We start from the raw sequence: 21,853 nt of genomic DNA, 5'->3' as shown, positions 1-21,853 counted from the left end.
GCTCGTGTTTCAGAGTCACATGAGGGGGCATGTTTTATAACATTTTAAAAATCTTTATTTTTGACGTTTTAAACTGTTCATCTCTGTACCTCAGGGAGCTTTTCCAGTGTGCACTTACGCACATGCACGAAGTTCACGCTTGTCCTCCTCTCTCCACCCTCCCCCCGCCTCCACACAGGCAGCATTGAGTGCTGCCACTCGTGTTTCATGTTGGGTGAGCCTTAATTGGCACGCCAGCGTGAAATCGCGGTCCAGCCCTGATTGTGGGCAGCGGTCAGCTTCCCAACCACCCCCACCGAGGAAAAAATCCTCCCCCATGTCCGATAATCAGATCGTTTGAATTAGATTTGGCTTCATCACATGGTGCACATCAAAACCAATGAGATCAATTAGATGACGAAACAACTTCATAGACCTAACATTTTTAATAAACTGATATGGATGACAATTACAATATGATGTAAATATTAAAACAAATTAGCTTTTGATTAAAGTCTAAAATAATACAAGCAATAAGTTATAGAGCAATTTAGATGTAATCCGACATTCAGAAATTACTTTATTTAAACTGGTGCAATTGTGCAAAGTTGTTCAGCTGCTCCTCTTCACTATCAAGGAGTGGTGCCACCTCTGGAACTGAAAGGAGAGAGAAGTTGCTTCGTTTGCGGTATCTAATGAACTGTGCAGTAATCTGGAGGAGGTTTATTAAGGATATAACTGAAAAAATCTGTGTCTATGTAACCTAAAAACTTGGTTAAAAATTTGTGAAACATGGCTATGATCAGAACTATGCAAATATTTTGATATATAAAGAACCATGGATTCTACATAAAAACATAAAGTAAATCTGTTGTAGAAATTAAAACATCAACCACAGCGGTTATGCGATGAAAATTAAATAGCATCAGGAAAGACTTATTAAAACTGTACTGTTTTCATCAGTGATCACACTTCGATTCTACATTTTTCCTTATTAGGCCAACGGTGATTAAATTGCATTTTAACTATCTGGTGCACACAAATGGTCAAGTATTTCCAGGACAGTTATGTCACTATCCAAGAATGTGGAAGATTGCCTAGGTGCAACATGTTCTATGTACAAAAAAAATGATACATCTAACATTGCTAATTATTTCCTTTATTTTTATTATTCATTCACAGGATGTGGGCTTCGCTGGCTGGACCAGCATTTATTGCCCATCCTTAATTGCCCTTGAGCAGGTGGGGGTGAGCTGTCTTCTTGAATCGCTGCAGTCCATGTGGTGTAGGTATACCTACAGTGCTGTTAGGGAGAGAGTTCCAGGATTTTGACCCAGTGACAGTGAAGGAACGGCAGTATATTTCCAAGTCAGGATGGTGAATGACTTGAGGGGAACTTTCAGGTGGTGGTGTTCTCATCGATCTGCTGCCCTTGTCCTTCTAGATGGTAGCAGTCATTGGTTTGGAAGGTGTTGTCGTAAGAGCCTTGGTGAATTCCTGCAATGCATCTTATAGGTGATTCTTCCCAATCAATGGAATTCTCAATAAAAGGAATTATCAGCAATGCCATGAAGCAACATCTACTTACCTGAAACTTGCTCAATAACACTTAGTTCCAGAACTGTTCGGCTCCAGAGTTCCTCAATCTTAATTAAGACTTGGACAAAAAAGTTGAATGCCAGGAAATCAATATCAGGTAGCATCACTGAGCGTGGCATCAAGGAGCCTCATCAAAACCAAAGTCAATAGATTTAAAGAAAAATCCCTCTGGAATCACACATGGTACAAAGGTGGATGATTTGTCATTGTTAGAGCACTGTCATCACAGCCCCAGGACAGCGCTGCAGGGTTACCTTATGAAAGCATTAATGGGCCAACCACTTTTAGCTCTTTCATTAATGAGTTTCCTGCTGTCATTAGATCAGGGATGAGCTTTTTGAGAGAAAGTCACAGAATTATCTTCCATTCACAACTCCTCCAATGATGAATCAGCCACCACTAATCTACAGGAGGGCTTGGACAGTGTTCAGATTTGGGCTGATAAGTGACAGTTATCAAATTGTGCCAAGCAAGTGCCACGTAATAATCATCACAAGAAAAAGAAAGTCCAGTTATCTGCCCCTGACCTTCAACTGAACCACTACCACATGATCCCCCACCATTAACACCTTGGAGGTTAACATTGACTAGAAGCAAAACTCAACATTGTGGCTATAAGTGCAGGGTAAAAGCTGGGTACAGTGTGTTAAGTGTCCCATCTCCAGACTACTCAAAGCCACTTCTCCATATGCTAGGTTCAAGTCAGAATGGTGCTGGACTACTCAACGTTCACCTGGATGCATGCAGCTGCAGCATTTAAGCTAAATTGAGTAAAGATATAAACTTTAATTAATTAAATGAATAAAACAAGGTTACATAGGGGTGACAGTATGTATCAATTGCAGCATATAGGAGATTATGGAGAGCATCGTAATCTGAGACAACCATAGGTGCAGTAAAGTGTCCACATCGCAAAGAACCTCAGCTCAGAGTTCAGCTGGAGTCTGAAGTGCAGGAGCGTGAGGTTCAGACATTGAAGAGCATCATGGAGAGGGAAGGATACCTGGACTTGATCCAGGAGGCAGTCACATCCCTTGGGTTAAGCAGTGCTACAGGTCCAGTTAGTGGTCAGGAACAGGAGAGTGTGACTGTAAGTCAAGCTGCTTAGAGAACCCTGGGTGCAGTGGTGGAGAAGTCTCAGTCTTTATGCTTATTAAACAAGCACAAGGTTCTTTCTGTCTGTGTCTATGAGTGAATGGTCTGCAGGGTGGATGAGCAAACTGACCAAGGCACAGTGGTACAGGAGGCCATATAATAGTTGGGGAAGTAAAAAGGAATGTGGTTAGTCGGGACAGTACAGTAACAGGGATAGGTATTGCTCTCTGCATTCATGACTGGGTGTTGCAAAGGTTGTGTTGCCTGTTTAGTGTCAGGTTAAAGCTATTGCCTTGCAGCTGGAGATGAACTTGGGAGTGTGACAGGGAGGACCCAGTTGTCGTAGTTCACCTAGGAACGAACAACATTGGAATGAGGTGCTGCTGAGTTTGAGCAGCCAGGGTTGAAATTAAAATGCAGAACCTTGATGGTAATAATCTCTAGGTTGCTACCTGAGCTAAGCAGAAATTGACACAGGGCTAAACAGATCAGAGGGTTAAGTGTATGGTTGAAACATTGGTGTGGGAGGCAAGGATTCATGAGGCAGTGGCACCACTGGAGGAAGAGAGAGAGCAGTTTTGTTAGGATGGGCTTCATTTAAACTGGGCTGGGACCAGTCTCCTGGAGAATTGTATAACCAGGGCGATAAGGCATTAAACTAAAGACAGGTTGTTTGGGAGGGGGAAGTGGGGGGTGGGGTTGAAATTTAAGAGGATTCAGGGAAGGCTAAATTCATAAACGCCAAGAGAAATGCCAAGGCTGTAGAACAGAGCAGTGATGTCGGTAAAAATAAGCAGAGTAGGTCAGGAAGAGGCAGATCTTAACAAAAGGTAATAGGACATTGGTGACTAAGATAACAAAAAGAATAGAAAGAAGTTAAAGCTAAAGGAATTACATCTAAATGTGCAAAGCATTCACAACAAAATAGATTAGTTAACAGCATAGATAGAAATTAATGGGCTCAGTAGCCATTACAGAGACATGGTCGCAGAACGACTAAGGTTGGGAAATAAATATTTCAGGATACTTCATCTTTGAAGAGGAAAACAAAATGGAAATAAAGGAGTAGTCCTGATAATAAAGGATTGTGATAAAAACGAAAGAGAGATAAAAAGAACTTGACTCTGAAAATTAAGATGGAGAATCAGTTTAGATAGAGCTAAGAATCAACAAGGGGTGGAAAACAAGTGTGGGAATAGTTTACAGGTCTCCTAACAGTAACTGCAGTATGAGGAAGTTAGAAGTGCATATAACAAGGCTAAAACAATAATCATAGGGAGCCCTAATCTTTATATAGAGTTGGTAAACCAAACTGCAGTAACAGTGTAAAGGGCAAGCTTGTGGAAAGTATTTAATCTGGTTTTCTAGATCAACATGTCAATGAACCAACTAGGCAACAGGCTATTTTAGATGCAGTACTGTGCAATGAGACAGAGTTAAATAATAACTGTATGGTCTACTCCTGCTTATATTTATGTTCTTATGAGTTTGGGAGTGATTTAGATAAGAAATTAGGCTCATAAATCTCAAAGCAAACCATCAGGTATGAATTGAACAGGGTAGAATGGGAAACTAGATTACAAGATATAATGGTAGATAGGCAATGGCAAATACTTAAATAATTCATTCATAATTTGCAAATGTTATACACTGGAAAAATGTTCTGCCCAGGGCTAACTGCAGAAGTTAAATATAATATAATATTAGATTATAATGTTGCCAAAAGAGGTAGTAAGCCTGAGGATTGAAAGAATTTGGGGAAGACAAAGAAATTGAAAAAGAAAATAAAGAGTAAACAAGCATGAGACATAAAAACAGATTGTAAAAGCTTCTGTAGAAAGGAAGAGATTAGCAAAACTAAAAGTGGGTACCTTAAAGACGGACACGGGAGAAATTATAATAGAGAATAAAGGAAATGGAAGAGACATTAAACAAATATTTTGTATTGGCCTTTACGTGGAAGACATAAAAACATGAGAATGAGGAATTTAAAGTAATTAGTATTAGTAAAGAAATAGTACTGGAAAAATTAACTAGACTTAAAGTCAACAAAATCTCTGACCCTGATGGCCTACACCCCAGGGATTTAAAAAGAGGCGGCTGCAGAGATAATGGATGCGTTGGTTTTGAACTTCCAGAATTCCCTAGATTCTAGTGATCCCCATGAATTGGAAGGAAGGTTGGAAACCTAACCAAGGAGGGAGGAAGTAAACAGAAAAAGAAGACTGTTTAGCCTAACGTCAGTTGCAGGGAAAAGGCTAAACTCTATTATTAGGCAGTGGTAACAGGGCACATAGGAATCATGATATTGGACAAAGTAAACATGGATATATGAAAGAGAAATCATTCTTGGCAAATCTGTTAGTTTTTTGAGGTTGTAACTAATAAGGTAGATATGGCAAACCAGAGGATGTATCGTATAAGAATTTTCAAAAAGCATTCAATAAAGGTGCAGTGCAAGAAGTTATTACACAAAATTAGGGTTCATGGGCAGGATTTTACAGGTCAGCGAGCCAGGACGGGGCCCGCTCGCTGATGCGCAAAATTACACGCGGTGACGTCAGGGGGGAATTCCCGACGTCACCACGTTCCATTTAAATTTTCAGGAAGGCGGTGGCGCAGCGAAATCAGCTGCGCGCCCGCCGACCTGTCAATGGCCAATTGAGGCCATTGACAAACTCAATTAAGTAATTAAAGGACCTTCCCGTCCAATCTTAAGGTTGGCGGGCAGGCCAGGAGCCCTGGCGCAAATTGGAAAAAGCATAAAACCTCATTCACGGGCGGGATGAGGTTACATGTAGGTTTTTAAAAATGTTAATAAAGTTTTCCTGAAAATTATAGACATGTCTCAACTCAAGCGACATTGTCACATGAGGGGACATGTTAAAGGAAATTTTATTTTTCTATTTTTATCTTATTGACATTTAGAGCCGATCTCCCTGAGGCGACACTTAGCTTCGGAGAGATGAGTGAGCTCTTTTGTGCGCATGCGTGAAAGAGCGCACTCTCGATTTTAGGATTCCCCCCACCGCCCAGGAAGTGCATCGTGCTTCTGTGCGGACGTCACGCTGGGCAGGCCTCAATTGGCTCGCCCATGTAAAATGGCGGCGTGCCCCCAACGCGGGGAAAATTCAGCCCCATGGGTTTGGGGCAATATATTGGCTTGGATTAAGAATTAATTAACAGACAGTGAACAGTAGAAATAAATGGGTCATTACCAGTTTGGGATTCATTAACTAGTTGGCTACTGCAAGGATCAGTGCTTGCACCTCAGCTCTTTACAATCCATATAAATGACTTAGATTAGGGTACTGAGTATTAATCGTCCATTTCTGCTAAGGATACAAAGTTAGGTGAGAAAGTATGCTATGAGGAGGATGGAAGGAGGCCGAAAAAGGTTTAGGTAGCTTAATTGATTGGGCAAGCACATGGCAGATGGAATATAACATGGAGAAGTGTGCAGCTATCCACTTTGGTAGGAAAAATAGAAAAGCAGAATTTTTTTTAAATGGTGAAAGACTGGGAAATGTTAGTACTGAGTAAGCTCAATGGAACTACCAGCGTGTCATGGAAAAGATTCACTTCATCATTACTTTCCAGGGCAACTAGGGACAGGTGCACAAAGAAATGCAGCTTTGCCAATGTCACCAGTATCCTAAAAATACATTTTTTAAAAATTCAGTATAATCTCCACTTAAATATATTTTCCTTAAAACAAAAGCAAGTGGGGAGAGATTTCTGTGGATTTGGATAATAAAGTGATATGTTCTATCAAGGGCAATGTTAACTTGGAAGGATACATGACATGGGTACTGACATCAGTGGAAATGGACAAGAGCAAGTAGTCAGTCAAACTGAGTTTATAAATTGCGGACCTCAATCAACTAAGAATGTGAAAGCAGATAAACAGGCTGGAAAGTTGATATTTTTGTATGTAGCAGTGGAATGAGGCACATTGTTCTAGGGACACAGGAAATGGAGAAGGACGTTTAGTACCTTGGGCCTGTTGCGTCATTCATTGAGATCATAGCTGACCTGCATCCTAACTCCATATACTCACCTTATTCCCATATCCCTTATTACCATTGTTTAATAAAGGTGTCTCAACCACAGATTTAAGAATAATAAATTGATCTAGCAATAATTGCCGTTTGAAGAAGAGACTACCAAACTTGTAGAACTTGCAGAGTTTCACTCTTAAATCCTAAATAGGCATCTGCTACTCAGCACTTTTGAGTTCTAATATTCTCCCCCGCCATGCCATTTAACCCTGCCATACCACTTCCTCCCAAATTTTTTCCATGCCCTTTAACCAAGTGCAAATTCCGAATATATTTCATCTGGCAACTTCTCAAAATTGAAAACCTCTGGAAACTTAAAAAGGTTAACGTCTCTTAACAATCTGAACATCTAGATGTCAAAACTAAAAATTCTTTGAAAAATCGATACTCCCTCTCAGCGAACTTTCTCACAAGCCTCTAATGTCATGCTTACCATTTTAAAAAATTGCACACTGCAATAGTAACACTGAAAAGGATACAAAGAAATCCACCAACAGGACCCCAAAGCTACCTATTAACCAGGCCAGATGATGGAGGATGTATTTTTTGGCCGATGCTTTATTTTCAGGCACATTTACTGCCACACTCAGTCCATATGTAGTATTACCCAGCATTGCCAGAGCAAACAGCAAATAGGATGTACCCTCTGTGGATTTCCTTTGGAACTGCAACAATCAGATTACATGAACTAAACTTCTGTTCCATGCAACAACCTTGTCATCTAGCTATTTCAAGGAAATAAGGGTACCTTTAAAAATAAACTTTAAAAATATGATTTTGTAACTATCCAAAACCTCTGGCAATCCAAATTTATATTCGGTGAATAAACACATTATTGTATAATATCATCATTAGGCCAAGTGACCTTTCAGCAATGACAATAACATGGATTTCAGCAAGTTCACTGCAGTGCTCAGCCTATAAATGAAATCTTTGTAATCCACAATGTGCTGACCACACGGACAATGGAATTGTTATTTTTGTCACAGAGAATTCCATGCTGCAGGCTGAACTCTTGTGCTTCTCATTCAAGGAGAAAAATAAATAAATAATTATTGTGTTCTCCAGCAACATAACCACAAGTACAGAAAGCAGCAAACAAAAAGGAAGGAAACAATGGGCGGAATCGTCCGTGCCGGCTGGCATCAGGCATGTTCGGCAGCGTGAACGAACAATATGGTGAGAAGGCCAAAAATCGGTTTCACAACGTCGTGAAACCAGTTTGCAATCGTCCGCTCAGCACGTCAATGGCAGGCCGCGTTTCCCACCACCACACATCGGGTGTAATACATCTGCATACCATTATAAGGCTAGCCCACCAGGCTCATCCCTCCCATGCTTGATCATCCGCGTGCTGACGTGTTTCACAACTATATATAAGTGACATGCACCTGGGAGCTGCACTTCGCTCAGGACTTTGAGGTTTGTTTGCCTCCCTTGCTTCGGGCAGCATTGGCAGTCATCAGCGGAAGGTTTCAGAGACAGCACACATAACTTTTAGGGGGGCTCATGGGCAGGTCTCTACCCCCACAGCGTCCAAAAGGCACTTGAGGGATGCATCAGTAAACCTGGAGGCTGCAGTCTTCTTGCCTTTTGGGGCCATGTCTTACTGGCAACAGTCCTGGGCTGGAAACACAGAGGTATGCGTGCAGCTGTACTTTAAATATGGCGCCTGGTGTGATGAAGTAGCAAGGTGACAGCGTGGCGGGTGAATCAAAGCCCGCCCTCCATGGAAACAGCGCGTTTCCCAGGAATGCATAATTAATGCAGCGCGTTTGGGGGTGATATGGCGCAAGAAGCCGCCATTGCAGCTGGTGGGTTAAAGGTGGTTTTACTCGCCCCTACCACACTTGGTGCAAATCTGGGCCGATTCCACCCACTGTTTTTCTGAAACAATTAATCTAAGTTTTACAGATCAGAAAGCAGAGACTGAATAAATTACATACATTTTTGTATAGCTGCGGAAAACGAGAGCCAAGATAAAATATGCAGGACATGTAGCCACTGATGTATCCCATGAATTCAATGTCAAAAGTACCCTGAAGAGCAGGAAAACAACAACTGTCACTATGACAAAAATGAATGAATATAATAAAACTAGAAAAAACATTAATTCATAGTTTGTAGCTTTTAGGAAATAAAAATACAAAAGATGTTCAGATGACATGCAAGATTTTAACAATGTTAAAGACTTGCTTTAGAGTTATTAGAATTTCAAGTAAATAGCAACTTATATCATGAGTACATGAAAAATAAATAAATGGACTAGAACAAAGCCAACACCATCACAAACCCTTTGTCCTGGGCGACTCCTACTTTGGTGAGATATTCTCAATAAATGTAATATAGTCATCATTGCTATCACACATAATAGAACCCAGGAAACACACAGCCACTTCAAGAGGGAATTTGCTGAAAGACAAAACATACCAGGGTTTATCAAGGTTGAAACAAAGGTCTCCATCACACGTAGCTGTTGAGTAGATGTCAAATAAATACACAAATAAAAATGGATGTGGCATTGTTGCACTATTGCAGAAAAAGATTACAAGCTGGTAATGTGGAATCTTGGAGCTAAATACCTGATGGCCGTCCAAAAGAGCTACAATTGCCATTGATCAATGCACTCCTGTGCCAAGGCAGAAATGGTGTTCCAGCTGATTTTAATAAACCAGTGGCCTAGAATGTAGTCTGCCTGCTCATGGGTTGGGCCGTGGGGGTGGGGTTGGTGAACCAATTTCCTATCCTCCCCAACCAGCTAGTTGAATTGGAGTGGAATGCCTGTTTGGCAAGCGGAGTTCATTGAAGCAATGCAAGCAAGAGCCAGTTCTCAAAATGGCTCAGGCCCTACAGTAGAAACAATGGTCAATGAAACATGTTCCACTCACCAACTGCCCATTTTGTGCCAAAGATTAAAACCAACCCCCATTTGTTTTATTTGTTGAGTTGCTTCAACTTTGTATTAAGCCAAATATCCTGCAACATTGGAAATTATAATAAACCTCTCTCATTCTTTGCTTATTGATTTTACAATAGTGTATGAGATTAAACAGGATTTGAAACAAGGGTGAACCTTTGGTGGGGCACTAAACAGATCCATCACCCATCATACCAATCCACCCGCTTTTCACCCACTAAGTTAAGCATCACTCCCAATATGAACATTTGAGAATCACATTTTTGGACCAAACTCTAACATCGCAAATTGTTTTGAGTTTATTTTAAAACTACTGAATTAAAAAATTGTCTGTCAGGTACAATGTACGATTACAGAAATACAATCCTGAGCATTACAAATGTATGAACATTATTGCCTTTGATGATTGAAATATGTTTGGGTTAACTTGGAATATTTGTAAACTATTAATTATATTGCTCAAATTTACAGCTTTCACACAGGTTATGATGTACTTGCTTGGAGGTACAATTTCTACTCCGACACAAACAAGCCATTGCTGCAATGTCTATTTTGTTTCTTTTGGTGATTTACTTCTGTAACTTAATTTGTTTCAACAGTTCTAGCAAAGCAATTCTTATAGCCAACAGTTTAACCCAGCAGGATGGAAACCCGCTCACTCAACCTGACAACCAATGTAGATTATTGACTAAGGAAGACTTAACAGTGAGACAAAACTAACATGAAGAATGACTTAGCTTACTTCAGCAATATTGTATTTTGCTTAGATGCCGTGGGAGTACTTCAATTAAATTGTGGTCCTATCAGAGTGGAACATATTTACATAAACTGATTTCAAATGTTTTTGTTTAGCAAGGTCCCAACACAGAACACATTATATTAATTTTGGACAGCTTGACCTTTTTAATCATTTCCAATTGTAAAATGCTTTAACTATGCTTCCACCCAAAAAACTATCACACCCCCAAAATTTTCATCTGTACTGCACTCTGATTTTTAAATCACAGTGCAAAAGTACTGGACACCCATTTAGCAGAGTACTCTGTGGCATACCATGTTGGAAATATTCAGTACATTGCTACATAACATGATACTTAACTTGCTAAACATATGACCCACCCACTAGGAAAAGAAAATCCCTAACCATTCTTTATATTGCAGCAGTAAACTTTAACAATGTATGTAAAGATTAAATGAAGTATATAGATATCTACTCAATGTTTTCCAACTAAACATGAGTCAAAGGAAAAGCATAGTAAAGTCATGATGCACAAACAGATAACATTAGGTCACAATATCTATCTCATACTTGAAACTCTTATCAGTACTTTTTTTTGTTTGTTCATGGAACGCGTCTGCTACTGGCAAGGCCAGCACCTACTGCCCATCCCTAATTGTTATTGGGAAGGTGGTGGTGAGCTGCATTCCTGAGCTGCCGTATTTCACATGGTGTAAGTACACTCACAGTGCGGTTAAGGAGGGAGTTCCAGGATTTTGAGCTAGTGACAATGAAAGAATAATGATAGATTTCCAAGTCAGGATGGTGTATGACTTGGAGGAGAACTTGCAGGTGGCGGTGTTCCTATGCACATGGACATCACTTACGTTGCTGAGTTTTTATTTCTGAGTTTTAATCCCAGCCATCTACAAGGGAGAATCATCCTCGACACAAGGGATTGCTGATGATTTCTGAGTAATGATGATGGTGGAGAGAAAGAGAAATTAAGGGCTCTATATATTGAATTACATAAAACATTCGACATTGATCCAGTCTATTTGTGCTGTGTTTATACTCCATATGAGCATCCTCCCATTCTAACTACTTCTTCGTACCCTGACTTCCTAGCTCTCAATTGTCTTTTTCTTATTCATTTATGGGAAGTGGGCGTCGCTAACTAGGACAGCATTTATTGCCCATCCCTAATTGCCCTTGAGAAGGTGGTGACGAGCTGCCTTCTTGAACCGCTGCAGTCCCACATGTTTATGTCAACCCTGCTTGTAAATGCACAAATACTATCTCCCTCAATTATTCCACCAGGCAGGGACTGCCAATTCTTAACAGCCTGCAAAGTAATTCCTCAGAATTTCTTTATTTGATCTGTTGGTGCTTTTATATACTTATGCTACCTTGTTCTGGATTCACCAAAAAACAGAAACACTTTATCACATCCACCCTATTAGACCCCTTGACAATTTTCAAGGGCTTTATCAGTTCTCCTTTTAGTCTTCTATTTTCCAGAGAAAGTAACCCCATACCTGAAGCAGCTGGAATAGTCCTCAATCAAGCGGCCAAGGTTAAGGAGAGATTTAAAAAAAGAGATGTTCAAAAGTATGAGGGAATATGATAAGAGTACAAGAGTAAATAAGGAGAAGCTGTTACCATTGGTGGTTGGTCAACAGCCAGAGGATACAGATTTTAGATAATTGGCAAAAAATAGCAAAGTGCAGTTGAAGAAAATGTCTTTATGATCTGGAATTCAATTCTTCCAAGGGTAATGGAAGTAGATTCAATAGTAATCTTCATAAGGGAATTAGGTGTATACTCGAAAGAGAACATTTTGTAGGGCTATAGGAAAAATAAGGTAGGTATAGGTAAGATTCTATGCTCAAACTATCCTTCTGATAGTTGCATCCTTTCAAATTTGATAACATCCTTGCTCTCTGTCTTTTCTCCAGTGCTCCAATATCTTTATCCCAGCAAAAGTTTTTTTCTCATATTGCTTTTGAGGTTAAAGCAGCAAAAGCATTATGAGAAAAATAACTTTTTAATGCAGAGAGTGGTTAAGGTCTGGAATGCACTGCCTGAAAGTGTGGCAGAGGCAAGTTCAACTGAGGCTTTCAAATGGGAATTGGACTGTTATCTGAAAATGAAGCATGTGCAGGGTTGAGGGGAGAAGCCGGGAGAATGGCACAAAATGAATTGCTCAGAAAGCCAATGCAAACTTGATGGGACCAAATGGCCTCCTTCGGCATTGTGACAATTCTGAGATTTGGGAATTTAAAATCCGATTACTCAAAGAGATGGTGGCCTGACACCGATTAAAAACTGTTTATTTTTTTGTGATGAACCATTTTCAGTTTCTTTAACCAGACTTCATCAAGTTACCTCTTTTAAACAGATGACAGAAAAGTTTTTAAAGAAAATTGCCTGTATGCTATTTAACAATATGCAAGTAAGTTTGAATGGAAATTCAGGAGGGAGAAAACACCATCCAAAATGGGCGCAATTCCTACTGGGATTGGCAATTGCACCCAAAGCAGAAACTCTAACCGCTAGAACTGCCAAATTATTTAAAAAGATACAACAGCTAGTTTTTTTTTTAATTAAACAATATAAACCCAAAAAGCAACACTTACACCGAATAAAATACTGCTTACATCTGCCTTTCCTATTCTTCAATTTATAATAGACAAATTGTGAGATCATCATACTGTCAAGGGTAACGTAAAAATTAGCTGTAACAGTCTAGAAAGAAAACAAAACATGATTAGTTTCATCATTACAAATTTCCAGAAGGTTCCAGATATAAATAAGTTGCAGAACATGAAATTAGAATGTCCATTAACATTAAATGTAACCCATTATCTTACCATGTAATATAAAGGAGCATTAAAACAAAATAAGTTTGTGGCTTTACAGCAACATATTTAAACTTGTATATTCTATGTTACAAAATAACGTAAGAATATAATTTTCTGCAATTTCACCATTCTTTGTAGACATTATCGGTCTACAATATGTCAAGGATGTAAGAGGTACTCTACCTCTAATATAGTCTGATTTTTTTGCTTCACTATTGAATCTTTTAACTGAATTGTCCCCCAGTTAGGGGGGGGGGGAAGTTGATGGGCAGGCGCGCTTCCGATTGGAGGCGCAGCGCCATTTTATGTGGGCGGGCCTTAGCGTGACACCCGCACAGAAGCACTATGCGCTTCCTGTGTGGGCAGGGTGGGGGTGCGGGAATCCCAAAATTGAGAGTGTGCTCTTTTGCACATGCCCACGAAAGAGCGCACTCATCTCCCTGAGGCTAAGTGCAGCCTCAGGGAGATCGACTGTACATTTAAAAAAGATAAAAATAGAAAAATAAAATTTCCCTTACATGTCCCCTCTTGTAACAATGTCACATGAGTTGGGACATGTCCATAATTTTTAAAAAATCTTTATTAAAATTTTTAAAGCCTACATGAAACCACATCCCACCCATGGATGAGGTTTCATGTATTTTCTAGTTCCCGCCAAGGCTCCTGGCCTGCCCGCCAACCATAAGGTTGGATGAGCAGGTCCTTTAATTACATAATTGACCCTGTCAATGGCCTCAATTGGCCATGGACAGGTTGGCGGGCGTGCAGCTGATTTTGCTGCGCTCTCGCCTTCCTGAAAATTTAAATGGAGTTCCCCCTGACGTCACCGCGCATCAATTTATGCATTGGTGAGCAGGCCTCGCCCCCGCTCTCGCCGACTCATAAAATTCTGCCCAATATGTTTAATTAATGGCTTACATAACCATATGAGTTAGCCCATAACAGCTCATAGGTTGTACCGCTCAGCTAAGATATTCTGCCACTGCAAGTGAGCATTAACCAAACAAACAGTTAGAATAAGTCCCTAGGTTCTTTTGGCAGAAAGGAAATTGGTCAATTATTACGTCTATGAAAATATGTGTGACCATTTTGCCAGTGACAATATGGTAAAAACAAAATTTGAAAATATATGTTCAAATCGGATTTCCTCAAAAGGAAAGTTACTTATCAATTGGCAAATATGATTTTATTTCAATTTTATGGCTGGACTTGGTTTGCTGAAAGTTAAAGTAGTAAATTTCCATCAGCTCAAAGGGTGTTTTTAAAATTCAATAACAGAATATTGATCTGTGAAGCATTTTTGTTATAAATAAAATACTTCAGGTGAGGATTAAATGGAATAATTTATGCAATAGAAAATGTATTGAACTTTTACTTAATGGGACCTATCACGTTAAATTCCAATTAGGTATGAAATTTAAGATGGTCTAATTAAGGAAACTAGAATCAGCTCTCTCCCAATAGGCATTTGAAGTTTATCATATTAGGCCACTTTAACGAAGTACATTTCTGTTACACATCAAACTTCACAATACAGCGATTGAACTTGGAATGTGACTTCCCACTCATTGGGCTCAATAATGCAAGAAGGGTAGAGAGAGGGCGGGGGTGGAAGGCAGACAGCACACCAGAAACCACATTGGCATGGAGCTGACACACTCCACTCTGACCCACCCCGCAGCCACAAAGAGCTGCAGGTGGACTAATGAGGACCTCATTGGAGCTCAAGTGCCACCTCTGCAATTGGCTGGCAGTTCCATCAGTCTCGGCAGCGCCAGGAAGGTGTCAGTGGCAGCTGCCGGGACTGCTGAAGAAGGAAGGACCCCAAGGCCTTGGATCCCTGGAGCAGGTAAGTCTTTGGTCTTGGGCCAAGAGGGTTTTGGTAGATTAGGGAGAGGGGTAGCGGGGGAGTGGGGGGTTGAAGGGAGGGAGCGGGCAAGTAAGAAAAGGAAGGGGTGGTTCAACCTAAGGGGGCCATTCCTTGAAGAGTGAACCCCTCTCCCCTTCCTTCCTACCCTTTAAAGCACTGAGGTTAAAAAAAAATTGGGCTTCCCACGCCGAATGTTTTATGACGTGGACAGCATATTGCCAGGGTCGGTTGGCTTGATAACAAGACTAATTCCACCTTAATTGTTCATTTAAATATGGCAAGTGGGCTGCTGATTTCAGCGCCCATCTGCCCTCCCTATTAAGGGGTTGAACTCAGGGGTGGGCGGGAAAGTGGTGGGGTGGCACCCACCCAAATTTACGGGCTACCCCTCCTCCATTTTACATGCCCTCACTGTGGGAGACACTCCTACCGGGGGCACATAAAATTTAGCCCACTGTTGCTGACGTATGATGCTGGATCTGTTGGGTGTCCGAGTCGATCTGGGTCAGTGCGGTGTTGGTGTAGACTGCTCAATGGGACAGAGAACAACATGTGAACTCTACTGGTCAGTCAGAGGGCAAGTTCCAGGTTACAGTGCTTCAATTCAAGGAAAATACACCTTTATTAGGAAGCATGATAAACACTTAAGGGTGAAAGGAAACCAATGTTCTTCTGATAGGGTTAGATGAATTGGAGCAGGGGAAGCTCCTATGGAGCATAAACATCAACAAGGACCAGTTGAGCAAATAGCCTTTTTTCTTTGCGATACATTATAAGCAATTGTTGCAGAAATACCTTTGGGAACATTAGTTATAGAAATAGATACTCATACCATGTCCATGTCTTATCTGTAAATGAATCATGGAACTATTGAATGACAGCTGGGTTTAAGAGACACAGTGAGATCCCATAATATAATGAAGGGTACGTTGCAATCACAATTAAATACAAAAAACACCATTCAAACTAATCCCCATGCCAGTTTTATAAACTAAGAAAATAATGTGGAACATGGAATTGCTCCTTAGGAGAGCCACCACATGGACATGATGGGCAGAATGGCTTTCTTCTGTGTTGTAACAATTCTATGGAAGCACATGTTTATCCAAACCTTTCAAACAGGTATTATACAATGCATGTCCTAAGTCTACACCAACATTCAGATCCTAGCTGCCAATCTACAAATATTGTTTAAAATATTCCCTCAGTTCGTTTTGGGTAAACCACAGTTGTCTAGTTGCACACAAAACATTCCTCCGGTAGCATATTTTACAGTCAGCAAGGGTGCTTTTCATTATTAACTAAGTAGTGAAAAGAGGTGACTGAGATCTGAAATATAATTCTTAGCAACATCACTCATTATCTGGTCTCAGGTACAAGTCTAACAGCACAACCTCTGTAAAATATGATCAAAACAAAAGATCCATTTTCAGTTACTTGATGCATTTTGGTAGGAAGAACATGGAGAGACAATATAAAGTAATATTTTAAGGGTGTGCAGGAGCAAAGGGACCTGGGTGTATATGTGCATAGATCTTTGAAGGTGGCAGGACAAGTGGAGAGAGCAGTTAATAAAGCCTACAGTATCTTGTGCTTTATTAATAGGGGCACAGAGTACAAGAGCATAGAGGAGATTATGCTGAGCTTATATAAAACACTAGTTAGGCCTCAGTTCTGGGTGCCACACCTGTAGGAGGAATGTGAAAGTGTTGGTGATAGTGCAGAAGAGAATGGTCCCAGGGATGAGAAACTTCAGTTATGAAGATAGATTGAAGAGGTTGGGACTGTTCTTGGGTAGGGGAAGGCTGAGAGGAGATTTGATAGAGGTGTTCAAAATCATGAGGGGGCTGCATAGAGTAGATAGGGAGAAACTGTTCTCGCTCACAAAAGGATCGAGAATGAGAGGCCACAGGTTCAAAATGATTTGCAAAGGAAACAAATGTGATGTGGGAAAAATGGTTCGGGTCTGGAATGCACTGCCTGGAAGTGCGGTGGAGGCAGGTTCAATCCAGACATTCAAGAGGGCATTAGGTGATTATTGGAATAGAAATGCAGACCAAATGAGCTTCTTGTGTGCCATAACAATTCTGCGATTTTAATTGTTTTCAACTTAGCGGTTTTTCCGAGTTGTTCAAAGTCCACTCGTGCTGCTCACAGGCGACATGCATTCTTTCAATGCTGAATAATAACCAAATGTGTAATATTAAAAAGTTGTCTTTGTATGATGAGGCACAGAAAGGATTCAAAAAGTTCATGTGCTGGACACCTAACTTGTTAATACTCTATTTGCAAACTTCAAAATGGCTCAGAAACTATACTGAAAGAAAACTTGTACTTTGTTCCATACGAAATCAAATGCTCATACAATTTTGATATGGAAATGACATAATAAAAAAATTGTAGCTAGGACTCATTACACTGGCAACTACTAGCATGGTACAATTTGAGAAAATGCTCTTTGCGCCAATGTCATTTAATGTCATGAGGTTTCATTAAAAATGCAAAAGTTGCCTGGCCGACTCGCCCGCCCACCAACCAAATGGTTAGACGGGCAGTGAAAAATACAACTTAATTAATTGCTTAAGGGCCTAAAAGGCCTCTTAATTGTCGGTCGGCACGCTGCAGGGAATAAGCAGGGAAAAAAAGAGTTCTGCAGAGATTCTCACTAATCATTTAAACAGCTCAGATAACTTCAGCAATGCAACTATTTTCTACCAGCTTAAAATTATAGCATTTGTAACTGCCTGAAGTAAAATCGAACAAATTGTGCCTTCAAGAATTTTAGAGTGCAGCAGGAAATTTCATCGCAGCAGTGCAAATCATCAATGTCATTTTTTCATTATAAATGTGTAAATGGATATTTGATTAATCAGGACACATTTGTAAATAGCATTGAAAGGTTACCTATAATAATGCTGCATTAAGTACAATAAATGTAAAAATCTATTTCAGAAGTCAATATCATAGTTTGATTAGACTGTAGTCCCTATCAACACAGACACTATGGGCATAGGTTTACATTCGTTGGGCAGGCATGTGCCTGACCCGATCGGGCATAAAATCATGTGCAATGACATCAGGAGAGTGTCCTGATGTCATCGCGCACTCTTGATCTTTCGGTCGGCGGGCAAGCACAAGAATCGGCAGCATGCCGACCGACAATTAAGAGGCCTTTTAGGCCCTTAAGCAATTAATTAAGTTGTATTTTTCACTGCGCGTCTAACCATTCGGTTGCTGGGCGGGCGAGTCGGCCAGGCAACTTTTGCATTTTTAATGAAACCTCATCCACGGGCTGGATGAGGTTTTCAATGGCAAGTAAAAAATGCAAAAAAAATGTTTTCACTTCATTTTCAACATGTCCCTCTTCACATGATTGAGTCACATGTGGGGACATGTTTATATCATTTATTAAATCTTTACTTTGCTTTGTCCAAATCTTCAGCTCCGAGGCAGCTCTGTGCCCTCAGGGAGCTGTCAGTGCGTGTACCTCTGCACATGCTCAGACTTCTGCGCTCACCCTCCTCTCACCCCCACCCCAGAAGCGCTGAGTGCTTCAGCGCACCTTTCAGGCTGGTTGGCTGTTAATTGGCCAGCCAGCATGAATTCGCGGTCGGGGCCCAACTGCAGTCGGCGGTCTGTATCTCGGCCACTCCCGGGCCCGCCTGACGAAGGGAAAATCCTGCCCCATGCGTCTGCTATTAACTATCCCTATCAACTACGAACACTGGCTGTAGTATGGTGCAACACCATGGAGATTCATTTCCTTATCTCCATCAAGCCCTCAGCTGTGTCACTATGGATAAGCGCACAATTGAGGCCAGGTGCTTCTTCCTAGGGAGGCAATAAGGAAAAAGAGCAAGGGAGATGTGTGTATTCACTAGGCTGCTCTGAGGCAGATCCTTGCAGTTGCTAAAATATAGCTTTGGAGGAACAGTTGAGAGCAGGTTGTCTTCCTGCTCATCCACAAGAGGCACGCTGCTCATCTTCAAGAGGTATGCAGTCCTGTCAGAATGGAAAGACGGGGAAAACAAGAAAGTTCGGAATGTAGTGCAACCATTAGAAAAAAGGAAACTTAAAAACATTGTTTGGAAGTTAAATATCCTTTTTAGTCTATTCTTGTTCATATTTGAATCCTATTATTTAAGATTGATGGTGAAAGACCTCATTTGGGTACTTACTTATTGAGATATTGGGTACTAATTGAGTCATTGAGATAATCTAGTGTTTGGTTGTACTGACAAAACTACAGAAGCACTCTGGAGTAATTACTTAGCTCTGGTAGATTTAATCAGTTCCATCACAAAGTTACTCATTAGTATTCTTTAGTTTATTTTGTTGAATGCTTACAATGTAAAGAAAATGGGAAAACTGAATTTGTCATAAAGTACAATAACATCGACATTCTTTAGCTATTGACGTTTTTAAAATTTGTAACAGGAAATCAAAAATCAATGCTGAACAACGTAGTGGTGCAAAGTGTTTACCTTACCTGAATAAGCAGCTGATTGGTCAAGTAACAGCCAATAAAATTGGTGATGTCACCACAGACCCAGCAAAGCAGAAACCCCACTGACAGTGCATGGTCAGCCTTCTCATTCTTGTAAGCCACATACATTTGGCTAAAAAAAAAAATCAGATTGCAGAAATACAATTTTGGTTTTGTGACTTTTAAAAACTTACACATCTTCCCTGTTCAATTGTTAACAATACTCCTAAACAGACTCAGAGCCGCTTCTTAAAACAAAATGGCGCAATGCCTTTTCAATAGATCATTTGTCCAAATTTCTTCATTACATTAATAATTTCATAAGTTCACTCAGACTTTGTTTAAGTAATCACTTTATATTTTATAATTTTTGACCAGCTTTTAATCTGTAAGCAACAAAACTTTCAAAATTTACCCTATCATACAGATGAATGGAGGGTAAAAGAAGTGAACAAGAGTGGTGCAATGAGCTCTATGTACATACATACTGAGTTTATATATATAGCAATTTTTAATTAATTAGTATTTAATTTTCTCCTCCAATTTTTTTGATCTTATTTCTCCTGAAAATGGGGACAAATACTTCAGGGCACAGTGCATAAACCAAGCAATATCTGTGAGTATATTTTCCAATATGGAAGACGTCAATGCGAAATTCAATCCAGTCTTCACCAGATATCCAGACATTTACATTCCTGTAAGGTTTATTGGAAAACAAATCAGGAGTGGGAACCCTGAATGACCAGCCAGAGCACAGAGGTCAATTGTACAACCCTCGTCATCCCTGCTAACATCAACTTTTGATTGAGAGCATTTAGTTTGTAAAACTCTAATTTGCATCTTGCAGTATATTTTCCTATTCAGTAATCCACTGGGGCAAGGGCAGACATAATTCACTCTAAATCTTCAGTTAGTACATAGGAAGTCCAACCAGAAAACAATTGTTGCTGGATCTTGGGCTGGGTAATGAACCAGAACATAGGGTACTATTTCGTTGGGCAGGCGCGTGATGATATTCGATGCACGCCCACCATTAATTAACGGGCCACTTAAGGCCCTTGACTCACCAAACAACGCAGACTTTTCAGTGCCCGTGCAACCTTTGGGTCGGCGCATGGGCAGGACACATTTGTATAAACCTCACCCGCGGGCAGGATATAGAGGGCTGATTGGGGTTGTGAGTGTGCTCTCTCAAGTATTGATTTTTCAAAGTTTTTTCAAACTTGCCTGTGTGATCTGCAATACTTCAAAATGCATACCAGCTGCTTGGTCTGGACTCTTAACCTTCAGGTCAGCACTCTGCAGTGAGGAATCTTTCTCGGGGTTGCAGGTTTCAGGAAGCCTTCCCTTAGCCTGGGAATTGGAGCTGAACTGTCCACTGGAGGCATCTCCTCGGAGGAGGAAGGGAGGACTAGAAGAGAGAGGAGGCCAGGAGTGCACATTCAGCCTCCAGGGGAGCCACCTTTGGGAGGCCAGGCGCAGGCACAAGGGGCGCAGGGCCAAGAGATAGACCAAGGTGGAAGGGGCCATAAAAGATTCCACTATCCTGCTGCCAGGGTTTACGGGCGGCGAAGCAGCTACCTCAACATGTCTGAGGTGCAGTGCCGAAGGAGGTTCCGTCTCTCAAGGAAGACAGTCAACTATATCTGTCAGATGATTGGGCCTGAGATCTCCGCAAACTGTGTGGGTGGACATCCCTTGCTAGTGGCTCTGAAGGTCACTGCTGTCCTCAACTTCTATGCCTTTGGCTCCTTAAGGTGAGTGATCTTTGTGGTGTCTCCCAATCAGCTGTCCATACTTGTGTCAAGTAGGTCACAGACACTCTGTTCAGGTGTGCATTGACCTTCAACCACTCCTGCTGGGACCAGGCAAGCCAGACACAGCGAGACAGAGGCTTCACGGCCATTGCTGGCTTCCCCAGCGTCCATGGTGCAATGTCAAGGCACCAGGTGAGCCCAGTGCCTTCATCAACAGGAAGGGCTTCCACTCCATGAACGTGCAGATAGTGTGTGATCACAGGATGCTGATTCTAAAGGCTGAATTTTGCCCTTGACTGGCAGGCAGGCCCGACCGACTTGGTGGCGGGTGGACAGCCGATCGCCGCCACCAAAATGGGCCCCGCCACCATCTTACGTGGGTGGGCCAATTAAGGCCCGCCCAGCGTGACGCGCTTCCTGTGCGGGCAGGGGGAGATTCTACAATTGCGAGAGTGCGCTCTTTCACACATGCGCAGGAAAGAGCGCACATCTCCCTGAGGCTAAGTG

General features: G+C 41.1%; 1 protein-coding gene across 1 annotated transcript in view; it reads right to left on the bottom strand.

Moving 5' to 3' along the window:
* Window positions 1–447: 447 nt before the first annotated feature.
* LOC121275303 (lysosomal amino acid transporter 1 homolog) overlaps window positions 448–21,853 on the bottom strand; it is a 61,757-nt gene continuing 40,351 nt past the window's right edge. Inside the window, exons 4-9 of the mRNA XM_041182762.1 lie at window positions 19,593–19,722; window positions 13,009–13,117; window positions 9,028–9,146; window positions 8,681–8,773; window positions 7,214–7,399; window positions 448–691 (exon numbers count right to left, since the gene is read on the bottom strand). Of these exons, the coding sequence (XP_041038696.1) occupies window positions 560–691; window positions 7,214–7,399; window positions 8,681–8,773; window positions 9,028–9,146; window positions 13,009–13,117; window positions 19,593–19,722 (769 nt within the window). The 3' untranslated portion in view covers window positions 448–559. The remainder of the gene's footprint in view (window positions 692–7,213; window positions 7,400–8,680; window positions 8,774–9,027; window positions 9,147–13,008; window positions 13,118–19,592; window positions 19,723–21,853) is intronic.

The sequence above is a fragment of the Carcharodon carcharias genome, chromosome 2 (assembly GCF_017639515.1).
Source record: "Carcharodon carcharias isolate sCarCar2 chromosome 2, sCarCar2.pri, whole genome shotgun sequence".
Classification (NCBI taxonomy): domain Eukaryota; kingdom Metazoa; phylum Chordata; class Chondrichthyes; order Lamniformes; family Lamnidae; genus Carcharodon; species Carcharodon carcharias.
Note: the sequence above shows the minus strand (reverse complement) of the source record. Positions and strands in the feature narration are given on the sequence as shown.